Source organism: Haplochromis burtoni, unplaced genomic scaffold, assembly GCF_018398535.1.
Source record: "Haplochromis burtoni strain Fernald_Lab_line unplaced genomic scaffold, NCSU_Asbu1 Contig_367, whole genome shotgun sequence".
Classification (NCBI taxonomy): domain Eukaryota; kingdom Metazoa; phylum Chordata; class Actinopteri; order Cichliformes; family Cichlidae; genus Haplochromis; species Haplochromis burtoni.
Genome location: NW_024582728.1, coordinates 158,050 through 172,623, shown reverse-complemented (window position 1 = coordinate 172,623; position 14,574 = coordinate 158,050). Strand labels below are relative to the sequence as shown.

At 41.1% G+C, this 14,574-nt stretch overlaps 1 protein-coding gene across 1 annotated transcript in view; it reads left to right on the top strand.

Moving 5' to 3' along the window:
- ryr2a (ryanodine receptor 2a (cardiac)) overlaps nt 1-14,574 on the top strand; it is a gene marked incomplete in the record, with an annotated part of 281,993 nt that overhangs the window by 224,843 nt on the left and 42,576 nt on the right. The window contains 11 exon segments of the mRNA XM_014340412.2: nt 5,689-5,769; nt 6,110-6,198; nt 6,876-7,004; nt 7,972-8,076; nt 9,059-9,140; nt 9,593-9,751; nt 10,259-10,413; nt 11,671-11,886; nt 11,978-12,250; nt 13,622-13,828; nt 13,922-14,224. Of these exon segments, the coding sequence (XP_014195898.1) occupies nt 5,689-5,769; nt 6,110-6,198; nt 6,876-7,004; nt 7,972-8,076; nt 9,059-9,140; nt 9,593-9,751; nt 10,259-10,413; nt 11,671-11,886; nt 11,978-12,250; nt 13,622-13,828; nt 13,922-14,224 (1,799 nt within the window).

Sequence of the window (14,574 nt, the reverse complement as noted above, 5' to 3'; positions counted from 1 at the left end):
GGGGGGGGGGAGTCTAACCCCCTTGGAAATTATGCCCCTGGCTGAAGGGGCACACTGAATTCTACATTCTACCTCTCACTAAATGAGGAAGGAGGCTGAGATTGTCCTTATTTGCAACAAGTGCAACACTAATGTACTCCTGCCTTGAAATTTGAAAACTATACAATACAACTATACAAGAAGAGCTGTTGTGTTTGAGTATGCCTGCTCCTGAACTGGGGCAAATATAAACCAGCTGTCCAATAATGTAAGAATTCACATGCCTCTCGTCTGCAGAAGCAAGAATGTAACCATAATGGTGCATGTAATGCATGTCAATGCAAACTATTTTAAAATGGTGTAGGTGTCCATGTTTTAGGAATAAGGAAGTGATTTTCTCCAGATGTGATATGACTTACTGCCTCAGAGCCTGAGCCTTCAGAGAATCTGTGACAAACTCCATTCAACTTTGAGGGCCATTACCTTAATTGGAGAATGTATCCTTTGGAGAGTGTGGTTAACAACCAAGGATCAGAGACCAAGACCTCCCAGCTGAGGTGTTGCAGAAAGAAGAGGATGGGATTGTCAAGGGGGCCGGAGGCCTGTACAAAACTGGACCCAAGTGCGGGACGAAGTGCGGAAGCAGGATAGTTGAACTAAAGTAGTGGTTTTACTTACAAAGGCCAAGGAAAACAAGGAGAGACAAACATAGGAACTTGACGTGGCCTGTTATATAATATAGGGCTTGATGGGGGGAACACTAGTGGAGGAACAAAACCAAGAACCTTGCCTTAACACATAATACAGTACAGGGCAGGTGATCCTAGCACAGCAGCCGGAGACACGTTACTTAAACGGAGACTGAAGTGGTGCTCACGGAGTGTATTAGAGGGAGAGAGAGAGGAAAGGAATTAGTGGGTGCATGGGTTGGTCCTGGAGCTATAGTTATTGCTGGAATGGAGTGGCTTACTTGGCCAGGATGAGGCTGAGGCTAAGGAGGAAGGCAGAGATCCGAGTGGATGGGTTTGTGTCCAGAGTCTAGCAGGTAAACCGAAGTGATGATGTCGTAGTATAGCAGGTGAGTTGAGCTAGGAGAAAAGACAACAAGGTAAATGTATAAGGATCTTGGATCTTGAGCTTAGCATTAGAGCCTGTTACTAACTTGGGTGAGTTGATGAACTGGTGGCGAGGTGGTAGTGAAGTTGGCCATAAATACCCTCAATTGACTGTCCAGGATTAATCGCAGGTGCACTGCCCAGGTGAGAGGATGGTAGGCCCGCCCTAAGGTGGTTACAGGAGGCAGGGATCCACACCAGCCACACCCAGCTGCTCACACGGTCAATGACAGCACCCCCCCTTCAAGGAATGCCTCCCAGCAGCTGGTTAGCCTCGACACAACCTGTAACAATCAGAAACAAGAGAGCTGACAAGAATGAAAGACCTGGGGACCCAGGCGTGCTCTTCAGGGCCATGCCCCTCCCAATTCACCAGGTACTGTCGCAACTGACCATGCCAGCGGACGTCCAGGATCCTTCGGACTGTACAGGCCGGATGACCCTCAACAAGCTGGGTGGATAGAGGGGGGTCGGCCGGAGAGCACAACGGACTCGTGAGCACTGGCTTTACTCAGGAAAAGTGGAAGGTAGGACGGATCTTTATGGCAGCAGGAAGTTTCAGTTTGAGTGTGGATGGAGGGATGACTATGTCTACCTCATAGGGTCCAACGAAACGGGGTACAAGCTTGCCAGTCACAGACCTGAGAGGTACGTCCCTGGTGGAAAGCCATACCTTTTGTCCAGGTGTGTACCTGGGTGCCGGTGTGCGGAGGGCCGCGTAGTACCGCTGGTGGGCAACTGCTTTCTGTAACATTTCCCTCATTCTACGACAGATGTTGCAGCAGCGTCTTAAGTGGTGTTGCACGGAGGGCACAGGCGAGGTCTGCCTCATCCTCAGGAAACAGGGGTGGTTGATAGCCAAGGGATACCTCAAAAGGTGACAGACCAGTAGAGGAGGAAATATGTGCATTGTTTGCATACTCCACCCAGGGGAGAAGGCAGCCGGGTTTGTGAGTGGCGACACAACAGATTCCAGTTCTTAATTTAAATGTTCAGTCTGGCCGTTGGTGGCCGTTGGTGATGTCTGGAACTTAGGTTTACACGGGCTCCAAGGGCTGTGCAGAATGAATTCCATACCTGAGACACAAACTGCGGCCCCCAGTCAGAAGTGATCTCGGACAGGATTCCATGGAGCCTGAATACATGGTCTACCATGAGCTGGGCTGTCTCAGCAGCTGAGGGGAGTTTTTCCAGGGCCACGAAGTGAGCTGACTTGGAGAATCTGTCAATGATAGAGAGGATTACTGATTTCCCAGATGAGGCCAGTAAACCGGTGACAAATTCTAATGCTATGTGAGACCAGGGACATGAGGGTAAAGTTAAGGGTTTGAGGAGGCCTGCTGTGTCGAGGTTTTGCTGTGGGCACAGGTGGAGCAGGCAGCAACATACTCCTTTACATCCTTTTCTAAGGTCCTCCACCAAAATGGCGTTTTATTACCAAGATGGTTCTACAACACCCCAGGGAACTGCTGAGAACTTAGCAGGGTGGACCCATCTCAGAACCGCAGCCCGAACTGCCGAGGGGACATACATGCGACCCAGGGGACCAGACCCCAGATCAGGCTCATCTTGCAGAGCCTGCTGGATGGTCTCGTTAATCTCCCAGGTTTCATGGCTAACAACTCCCGGTCTCCTACATTATAGTTTTGCTCTGAGAGAGAGCACAGCAAGAAGGTCCTGAGTTCAATTCCACCATCAGGCCGGGGTCTTTCTGTGTGGAGTTTGCATGTTCTCCCCGTGTTTGCGTGGGTTCCCTCCGGGTACTCCGGCTTCCTCCCACTGTCCAAAGACGTGCAGCTTGTGGGGATAGGTTAATTGGATAATCCAAATTGTCACTAGGTGTGAATGTGCGAATGAATGTGAGTGCGAATGGTTGTCTGTCTCTGTGTGTTGGCCCTGCGACAGACTGGCGACCTGTCCAGGGTGTACCCCGCCTCTCGCCCTATGACAGCTGGGATAGGCTCCAGCGCCCCCCGCGACCCTGAAAAGGATAAGCGGAAGCGAATGGATGGATGGATGAACAATGGATAATCAGTATTGCACACTTTCTTTGTCAGTCAGCATAAAATAAATTGAACCATATTTTACTTCATTTAACTAAAAATTGACCGACCGTGTTGTAGAGCAAAGGCTTTGTTTTTCACTGTCTTGACTTGAGCTGAAGGATAACCTATCCCTTAAATTTGAGATAATAGGGAGAGTCAGTAGCACACTGCTGTAAAGAATGAGTGAGTTGGATTCGTAACACCAGATAAAACGAAAGCTACAGAGCAACAATTACAAAAAGGGAATGTAACATAGTTATCATGTATTATGTTCTTTGTGTTTTAAAAAAAGGAAACAAAAAAAAAACCATGACTATTCATCAAACTGCTAAATACTAAAGTGGCATTGTTGTAAAAATGTTTGCATTCCATTATTACTCTTTTCTAGCACGTGTTATATTTTATAAGAACGATTTTTACTCTTTAAGTGTGATAAATAAAACAAACGTTCTGAAATTTTGGTGGAACTGATCTACCGTGCCCTTTAACAAGTATTATCCAGAGTCCCGATTTTGTAGTTTTTTTTGTATATTTGTCATACTTTATGTTTCAGATCATCAAACAGTTTTTACCCCGCAGTGGTAAAAAGGTTAATGGAATATTGTCCTCACCCTACTGGGCACTCAGGTGTGTGAACAGGATAACTTGAGAATGAGGGAATGTAGGAATTTTAAATTGACACCATGAATGCATTTACTAAAAATCTCAGACAAGTTTGTATCTTGGTGAACGGAGATCAGGTGATCAGAGGTCAGGTTTTCTGAAATCTAGTCAACACCATAACTCGGGAAAGGTCACCTAGGATTTTCAAATTGATGCCATAGGTCTATCTCTTAAAAGAGGTCTAGTTTTCTAACAATACACAGTTTTTAAATTATCTTTCATTTATCAAGCTGTCCACACCTGCCCTTGTTAAATCACGAATTAACTATTATCAATCACATTTTTGGGAAGGCTGAGTTTAGTTTATCTGATTACTGTCAGACCTGTGCAATCAAATAATCACCTATGTGATTATTAGAACCTATGTGACAAAGTGAAGTAGACTAAAAGATCTCACAAAGTATATAATATCATGCCACAATCTAAAAAAATGAAAGTGACTGGGCAAAAACAGCAACCATGGGAGAGTTCCAATGTGAAAAAAGCAACATTTTTGTCAAATTTGAGTGGCATTACATCTGGCATAAAATTAACATAGTATTTCATGAAAAGAAGATTATACAAACAGCCAAACATTGTGCTGGTAGTTTGATGGTACCTGGGACCTGGATGTCTTGATGTAATTGATGAAAACATGAGTTGTGCTCTCTGCTGTCTGGCCATCAGTTCATTTCTCGAAGATCAAGTGCACTCAGGTTATGCAGGATGACACCAGAAGGTCCACCTCTGAATGACTCAAAAACAAAAATAAAGCTGTTGGAGCGGCCTCCACTGTCAAGACTTAAGTTAGATTTAGATGCTTTGGCATGGCCTTAAACAGCCTGTTCGTGCTCACAAACCCTGCAGTGTGGCTGAATTAAAATAATTTTGGAAAGAAAAACAGGCCACAGGGATGTGCAAGAATGATCGCTATTCATCACAAATACATGATTGCAGTTCTTGCTGCCAACCAGTTATAAGGTTGTGCCACTTTCTTACATGAGGCCTGGTGGTTTGGATAGCTTTTTCCCCCCGTAACATGTTTACTTGGGTTATTTTTATTTTGTCGAATATTAGAATTTGTTTGATCTGAAACTTTTAAGTTGAACAAATATGCAAAAAATTAAGAAATTGGGAAGGGGGCGAATACTTGTAACTGTATGTATCTGCACTACAAAAGTAGTGCCCTGGTTTCAGATGTATACATTTTCTCTCTCTCAGCTCAGCTCAGTGTGTTTTCTTATTGTATGGATGTATTCTTGTAATGTCATGATAGTGATGTATTAAGTCACTGTAAAGTGTTGCATATTCCTTCTTTTTCTTTCCCATTCCATCGTTCAAAGCAGCATTCTCACCCAGACAGAGCAGTCGGCCTCAGCTATGCCATTTTATTACTACAACAGAAAGCAGTAACCAACCAAAGAGCTGAAATCCAGTCCTGACTCTAAAATGCTGCAGTGTAGGGACCAGCCCACCATGAACTGTTGTCACTGCCTACTGCTCATCCAAAAGTGTGTGTGTGTGTGTGTGTGTGTGTGTGTGTGTGTGTGTGTGTGTGTGTTTTCCATGGCCATACATTCTTCACTAACTGAAAGAAAACACAACAATATTACCGCCTCCTCTTTTAATACTTCATTCTCCATCTTCTTGTGTGTCTCTCCCTTTCCTATATGTTGTCTGCTTTTGTTTCCTCTGGTGTGACTTTTTTCTGCGTACGTGTGTCTGTTTATATGAATGTGTGTGTGCATTTATGTATGTGCTTGATCATGCCTGTGTTATTGTGTGTACATTTGTGCATACCTCTGTATGTGCTTGTGAAAATGTGTGTCCGTATGTACATGTGTGTAACCTGTATATGGGCGTGTGCGGTGTGTGCGTGTGTGTGTGTGTTTCTTTTCTCTGGCCAGGTGAGAAGGTCATGCAGGATGATGAGTTTACTTGTGACCTTTTCCGCTTCCTGCAGCTGCTCTGTGAAGGACACAACTCAGGTGTGCATAAGTTCTCTACAGTGAATTTCACAGGAAAATGGCTAAACATTTTAATTTGTGAAAATTTACCAGTACTCTCACAAAAACATTTTCACTGTTTATGGCTAGATCGTTAATGGGTTGAACCATGTTTTTAAAGAATAGTAGATACCTTAATGCTTAATGTGATTTTATATATGTGAATTACTGCTGGTTATTATGGATGGACTTGTAGTAGAACCAACTGTGATTTCTAAGACATAGCATGGAGCAAAGTATGACATAGATTTGAACTGTGAGACATACTGTATTTATTCAGTTGAACACATTCCACGCAGAATTTTATGGTATCTTATTTCAGACTTTCAGAACTACTTGAGGACTCAAACGGGAAACAACACAACCGTTAACATCATTATCTCCACTGTTGACTACCTTCTAAGAGTTCAGGTCAGCTTCTTTTACCCACTACTGACAAATATTTCTCATACAGTTTAGACTAAAATAAAAAAGAGGGAATACTGACCACTTTCCTAAAGAACAACACCCTCACTCTGGCCTGCAAAGGCAAAATGCAGTAACGATCCATCTCATCAGCACACTTTCTGCACTCACTGCCATAGAACTGAACCACACAGCTAAAGTCACAGAAAGACGGGTAAAGCTTTTGAAATACAGCAAACTGTGAATGTGTCTGCGTCTCCATTTCATTGAATTGGAAGGTCTTTCTTTAAGGTTCAGTGAGTTCATCTGATTTTGAGAAAGAATGTTTAGATGGTGTAAATGGTCATTACAAAAAAATACATGTTGTAGAGGTAAACAATATTTTGGTAGCTGTTTTGATGATATGTTATGAGGGTTAATGCCAATAAATGACTTTTATAACTTGTGCTTAGATAGCAGCTCAGCTGATAACATACTGCAAACAAGTTATTGACTCTTGTGAGTTCAGTGTAATTGGTAAAACTATAACATAGTTTATTTAGCTAAAAATGTTTTAATCAATATTATTATTATGATTTCCTTTTATTTCTCTTTTGAATACTACTGCTACTACTTTGCCACAAATCAAAACCAAAATAGCCTTCTCATGTTTCTTCTTATCCTCCTGCTTCATTCTCCTCCAGGAGTCCATCAGTGATTTCTACTGGTATTATTCTGGGAAAGATGTGATTGATGAGCAGGGCCAGCGGAATTTCTCCAAGGCAATAAATGTGGCCAAGCAGGTTTTCAATACCCTCACTGAGTACATCCAGGTAAGGGCATACAATACAGTCATCAGTGTTAAAATGAACATGAAACATTACATGTATAAAGGCTAATTTCAGTGATGGTCAAAAATTGTCATACATTTAATGTTTTTCTTGCTGGATTTAAGAAATAAGTGTTTAGAGCCTGTTTAGCGCCATCTTGTGCCAGTACAAAACATGACGTCACTTGGTTGGTTTAATGCTAATAGGCTTATCTCCGTTTCTGTTAGCTAATTAGTGACAAAACTCATACCTCAGAAACATTAAAACGATAAAGCAGCCAAAGGGGATCACTTTACCTTGGTTTTAAAGCTGGAGTACCTCAAGGCTCCATACTTAGACCACTTTTATTTTCTTTACATTTTAATTACTAACCCAATGTCTGTCATAACATCAATACCCAGCTGTATGCAGATAATTCTGTTATTTTTACACAGACAAAGGCCGATATGGAAGTTTATAAAAAAAACTCATATAGAAACTGTTTTGCTAATTGGCCCTTTTCCTTCCATCATTGTCACAGACTTCAGAAGTACTTCTGAAAAATGGCCTTTTGGCTAATTCATATTTACATTCATATGTTCATCTTAATATGCACAGTCCCATTTAAACAAATACATTTAAAACAATTAAATGCATACACGTAGTCATTCATGTCCACTTTAAATCACTACTATACAGTCATGTTATAGGTACTAAGTCATAGAGTTTATAGTTTGTTTTTATTTTTGTTTTTTACTGTAGTGACAGCTGTTGCTTAATTAGAAGTAAAAAATTGGAAAACAAGCAGACTGATAAACCTGCAATGATCTTCCCAGCATTGGGGCAGTAATGGGAGCCAGTGATCTGTAATATTATGTCCAATAAAATGGACAGTTTTAAAGTCACATTCATTTCGTGAAAAAGCTTCATTTGAGTCATTTTCTGAGGTTGTATCTGTAAAATACATTCACACTTATTAATGCTTTTCTAGGGTCCATGCACCGGCAACCAGCAGAGTTTAGCCCATAGTCGACTGTGGGATGCTGTGGTTGGCTTTCTACATGTTTTTGCTCACATGCAGATGAAATTGTCTCAGGTACGTAAATTTAGTGATGGGTGTCTGCAGACTCAGGCTCTGAGATAATGATCAATGCCACTAGACATAACACAGTTGGCAACTTGTGGATTGTTTTTCCCAATAATCATTTTCATTATATTCTACAAAAAACAAATATCACTCATAAATATCTCTGATTCTCAAAAAAATCACGAGACACTACCAATATCTGTGCTTCAGGGTATTATTGGCCAGTGATGTGAGTCTAATGTGATAGGCATTATATCTGAACGAAGTCTACCAGTCAGTCACAAGTTTAGGGTCATCTGTTCTTTCAGTTAAGAACTCTTAAAAATCAGAATAAATTATGTCTCCCTTTAGTTTTAGAACATGTTTTCCTGGAACTTCAAGGCTGGTAGTTTTGCTGGTATGTTGGTTCCTTATTAGCGTAGACTGAGATCCATAACCAGAGCTCTCTTAGCTCTTTCAGCTATTTCCTTTCTTATCTCAGGTGTCCGTGTTTTTTCATGCCAGCCCCATAGCTTTAGCTCTACATGCCTAATCTAAACATCTAAATGTGCTTTATATCAAATTGCTTATAAATAATTACAACTATATCTTCAGTACAATGGATGATCATCATTGCAGAACCCATTTATATGTGGAGGAGTTTATAACAAGATATATGTTACCATTTTAAAAGAAGAAGAATTATTCATTTCACTAAGTAAGTTTTTAAAAAAGTTGCACTTTGCCAAAATAGCTTTACTGACCAAATTCACCCAACAGCACAAAAGCATTAAATTGATATGTATAGTGCCTGCTGAGTTGAATCATGGTGAAGTGTACCAAAATTTGGGGCCAAAGACAGGAAACATATTCATCTTAGCACTTCATGTTAGACTTTTGACTGACCACTGTCATTCCATCACACTCTTTGTTACTTTTTAACACATCATGAGCACATGTGGCTGCTGAATTCTTTAAACATTTTATGTTATTTTAATTTATTTTGCCTCAGGACTCCAGTCAGATCGAGTTACTGAAGGAACTGATGGATCTGCAGAAAGACATGGTGGTTATGCTGCTGTCTATGTTAGAGGGTAGGTTTGCTTTAACAAATCATCATGAAAGAAATCATAGAAATACAGGTTTGGGTATTGAAATTCATTATCTCAGGTGTCTCAGAGGTTAGCGGTGTCACGGTGTTGCAGAAGTGCAGTTCTACAACATTTTCTACAAAATGATCGTCCTCCCAAAACTAGTTTAAGTGAGGGAACATTGCCGTTAAGGGCATTACAAGTTACATTTTGCTACAGTACTTTGTGAATAAATACACTGAACATCTCTGTGAAGCTTGTCTTCTTTGTGAAATTGAATTTCTTCTGTATGTTGCCACAAAAAACAAGGTAACTAGTTCTGTGTTGTTGTTTTTTTCTTTTCTTTCTTTTTTAGTTCTACCACAGTGATCTTAGGGAACAGAGTGAAGAAACCACAAATGTGTGGTGGTCTTAGTGTATTCTTAGGTTGCAAATGTGCTGTTTTGTCCTGCCAGGTAATGTGGTGAATGGGACCATTGGAAAGCAGATGGTGGATATGTTGGTTGAGTCCTCCAACAATGTAGAGATGATCCTTAAGTTCTTCGACATGTTCCTCAAACTGAAGGACCTGACCTCCTCAGATGGGTTCAAGGAATATGACCCTGACGGAAAAGGCAAGGCTCTGAAAACATGTGGACAAAAGAACTGTGTCAGAGGAGGTTTAAAACTCTGTAGCTTGAATCAGTTATTGATTCCTCACACCTCAGCACTCGGTGATCCCTGCTCTGCAACTTTATGTCACAGCAACTGTCACTTTGTGGCTGACTTGCTGTGGCTTCCACTTTACATTATTACCACTTACAGCCGATCACGCAATCAAGCATGGGAAGAAATTTCAGATACTGATTTGTCAAAATGGTGGTATTCAATTGCATTACCATGCTCAAATTCAGGTAATTCTTTAGAATGACCCATTCTTTCAGTATTGTTTGTAAAGCCAGACTGCATGCCAAGGTGCTTGATTTTATACACTGTGACAATGTGACAGAAAACACCTGAATTCAAAGACTGAGAGGTGGAAGCCAGTCCATGTAATTTATTTTTCTATAAGTTGTTGTGGAATTACATCATTTGAATCCAGGAAGATTTCCAAGTTTATAGATTTGTGTTTGACCTAACAGGTGTCATCTCCAAGAGGGACTTTCATAAAGCCATGGAGAGCCATAAACACTACACCCAGTCAGAGACGGAGTACCTGCTGTCATGTGCTGAAACTGATGAGAATGAACTTCTTGACTATGAAGAGTTTGTGGAGCGCTTTCATGAGCCAGCCAAGGTAAGTAATCAAAAAACACAAACTGATTACATTTTTGAGAGTTCTCACCAGGACTCAGGACTTTTATTGAATTTTCTGTTTGTTTTTTCTTTTTGTCTTCCCATACTTTGGAGTTGAGGATATTTAAAATCAAGATGAGAGTGTAACTGATCATTTTATAGCTCTTGTTTTGAAACAAACACCCTTTTTAATACATCTAGTTTTTCAAAATATTATTGGGCAGTCAGTTAAAAGAACTGGGCAGCCTGCCCAAGTAGTCTTTTTTCACTAGCCGGGCCCACATCTTCAGTTTAGGTTTGACAGCGTTTTAGTAGGTAAAGGTGAATGCTTGGACATGAATTGAGCTGTGGTTTGGGGAAGGCCTCGAAGGGGACTGGCGACGGCTCCCGGGCCTGGCAGATCCCCATGTACTAAATAGAAGTGAAGAAGTTAAAGAATTGAGAACAAGGAGGGAGGGCACGTAAACGGTTTGCAGAACTGGGGGAACCTATATAGATGACAACCGGAAGGAGCGTGTTTGGGGGCATGGTCCCGCTCCTGAAATTCCGATACATTATACATAATCTCCAATATAATAATAATAATAATAATAATAATAATAATAATAATAATAATAATAATAATAATAATGGATTGCATTTATATAGTGTTTTTCGGGCCCTCAAAGTGCTTTACAATTCCACTATTCATTCACTCTCACATTCACACACTGGTGGAGGCAAGCTCAGTTGTAGCCACAGCTGCCCTGGGGCAGACTGACAGAAGCGAGGCTGCCATATTGCGCCATCGGCCCCTCTGACCACCACCAGTAGGCGGTAGGTGAAGTGTCTTGCCCAAGGACACAACGACCGAGACTGTCCGAGCTGGGGCTCAAACCGGCAACCTTCCGGTTACAAGACAAACTGCCAACTCTTGAGCCACGATCGCCAATAAGTTGGCTTCACTCAGTATCTTCTGTTTCCATTTTCCTTTTTCTTGTTTAGTCATTATTTGTTAGCATCTTTAAGTTGGTTTTGCTTCATTTGCTTGTTTTCTGTGTTGCACACTCTCAATCCAATCCTGGTATATTTGGTCAGCTATTACATTTAAGGTGGAGTACAAGTACAAATTTACAAATGCTCCTGGTTGAGATTCAGCAAATTACAGAGAAGCACTTCATATTTACCCAGAAATTACTGCATAATAGAGAAGATATGGATAGAAGTGTTTCATTCAAAACTGAAAAATCCCATGAAAAATTGATTTTCAAATTCACAGGACATTGGCTTCAACGTAGCAGTTTTGCTGACCAACCTGTCAGAGCACATGCCTCATGACACCCGGCTGCAGACTTTCCTGGAGTTGGCAGAAAGTGTCCTCAATTACTTCCAACCATACCTAGGCCGTATCGAGATTATGGGAAGTGCAAAGCGGATCGAGAGGGTCTACTTTGAGATCAGCGAGTCCAGTCGTACACAGTGGGAAAAACCTCAGGTAAATACAGCGAATAAATCAGAAACTATGACATTTGTCCTTTTAGTGTAGTATGTCACTACCAATGCCAAAGTTTGTGTTTTTATCCTAGGTAAAGGAATCCAAGCGTCAGTTCATCTTTGATGTGGTGAATGAAGGAGGGGAGAAAGAGAAGATGGAGCTGTTTGTGAATTTCTGTGAGGACACCATATTTGAAATGCAGCTGGCGGCTCAGATGTCTGACGCTGGTGAGCGCTTGGCGATAAAAGAGGAGAGCGAGCGCGAGAAGCCAGATGAGGAGAACCCCGATGTGGGGTTCTTTTCTGTCACCACTGTCTACATGGCACTGCTAGCACTTCGATATAACATCATGCTGCTAATAAAGGTGAGTTACACACTGAGCCTAGCTAACAGCTCACTCTGGGTGTATTTTGGAATATTCTAAAATAGTATTTGAACAGTTTTGAAAGTAATGCTTTCTGTTTTCAAAAGAACAGAGATAAGAAACTTGATTCCAATTTGAAAACTCTTAGATACATATATATATATTTAAACCCTGAATTCAGCAAATGGCAGATCCTCTAAAGATGTGTGACACTGGATGGAAAAGATGTCTCCCACACAGTCAGATAAGCTCACCACGAAACATACAATGAGACAGAAACATAATTTTAAGTAGAAATACTATATATTGTCGTACGTTTGTATTGTTAAAATAGTTATCTACTGTCAGGGCTCTGTGTGATGAGGATCCAAACGCAGGACTCAGAGACTGAATTGCAGCTGTAAACCTCAGCTTTTCTGCTGGCGACGAAACAAAACATGAACTGAACAATGAACACTGAGAACAGAAACACACAGGCACAATCTGAGGGTACAACACGACAGAGAGCAAAGGCAAACACAAGGCTTATATACACAGGGGAGTAATCAGGGAATGGAAAACAAGAGGGAGAGACAGCTGGGAGAGATTAGGGCTAACGAGACAGGGGGAGCGTAGCTAGACACACTGACATAAGACGTGGACCTTCACAATAAAACAGGAAATGGCAACACAAAGACGCAGACTAGACTCTGAACTACACCTGCAGGAAAAACGAGGACACCAAAACAAAACCTAAGAACTAAGCCTTAACCAGAATAAACTGAAACATAGAATTCTAATAATAATCAATAAAGCACAAGAGAATCAAAAAATAATCTATAATGCAAAAATAAACCAAAACATAAGAAACTCAAAATGCTGGGTGAAAATGAGCCAGAACCGTGACATCTATACATTTACTGAATGTTCACTTTCAACCCAAATTAGCCAAGCCATAGCTTCAATTACTTTGCTTTTACTTTTTTTTTTTTTTACTAATGCCATATCAATATCATACATTTTCTAATATCATTGTCTTGTTAGAGTTTCATTCACTTCCCCCTCCCTCCTTCTTACATACATACATGCACACACAGCTTCCATCTTTGGACTAGCCACTTCATGCAAAATCTGTTAGTAGATTGATTATATCTTCTGATTCATTGTATTGGTTAAACTTGATTATATTCTGATCAATATTAAGCCATTAAGCATGATTAACTATCAGCAAAATCACATGTAAATTTGGTGCTAAGACCGTTTACCGTCTCTCAGATGTAATAAGAGATAAGCCACGGGGACTTCAGTTTCTTTCAGTCTCACCTTTCTTGACAATGTCTACAGTAATACTACTGAACACACAGTTCACCAGTAACTTTGCTTTGGTTTCAGGTACTGTCCATGAAGAGCTTAAAGAAGCAAATGAAGAAGATAAAGAACATGACTGTGAAGGACATGGTAACCACCCTGGTCTCCACCTACTGGTCGGTGTTGTTGGGCCTCCTCCATGTGGCATTCAATGTGGCTCGAGGATTTTGCAGAATCTTCTACAACACTTTCATTGGAGAAAACCTGGTGGAGGGGGCCAAGACCATAAAGGTTATTATAGATTTTTTTTTAAATAACAAAATAAAGAACAGTCTAGATAAAGTAACAGCTGTTTGCTAATAGCTAAAATGCCTCTGCCTCTAGGTGTCAGAGCTGTTGGCCAATATGCCAGACCCTACTCAGGACGAGGTACGCGGTGAGGGGGAGAACAGGGAGAAAAGATCTGATCACAGCTCCACCGGGGAAGACTTGGCTGACCTGACAGTCAATACCAGTGAGACAGAGCTGCTGTCAGACATTTTTGGTCTGGACTTAAGAAGGGAAGGGGGCCAGTACAAAATCACCCCCCATAACCCCAACGCCAGCTTTACTGAACTTCTCAACTCCCCGGTTCCCCTTCCAACTCCATCCACAGCACCCCAACCTGAAGTCAGATGGAGACATCAGGTGATTTCTTTCTTTCTTACTTTCTTTCATGACACAAGTGAGAGGCTCTGCTTTTTCCCCTCCACTTTTTTCTTTTCTCCTTTCTTTGCTTTTTACCCCTCAGCCGTGAGTATTGTTTCTTTTAAAGGTTTTGGTGACATATATCAGAGTCCAGGATTAATTGGACTACATCTTTATTTCTACCTTTGAATATTCCAATGAAAGGATTTCACTGCTCTATGATATACCAGTGTTTAACAAGTCTGAATACCCAGGCATCGGTGTCTCAGCATCCCTGCAGTCAGCTGTCAATCTCCCATATCTTTTATTAAAATAAATAAACTGCTTTGTAAGTTTAGTATTGGCCTTTG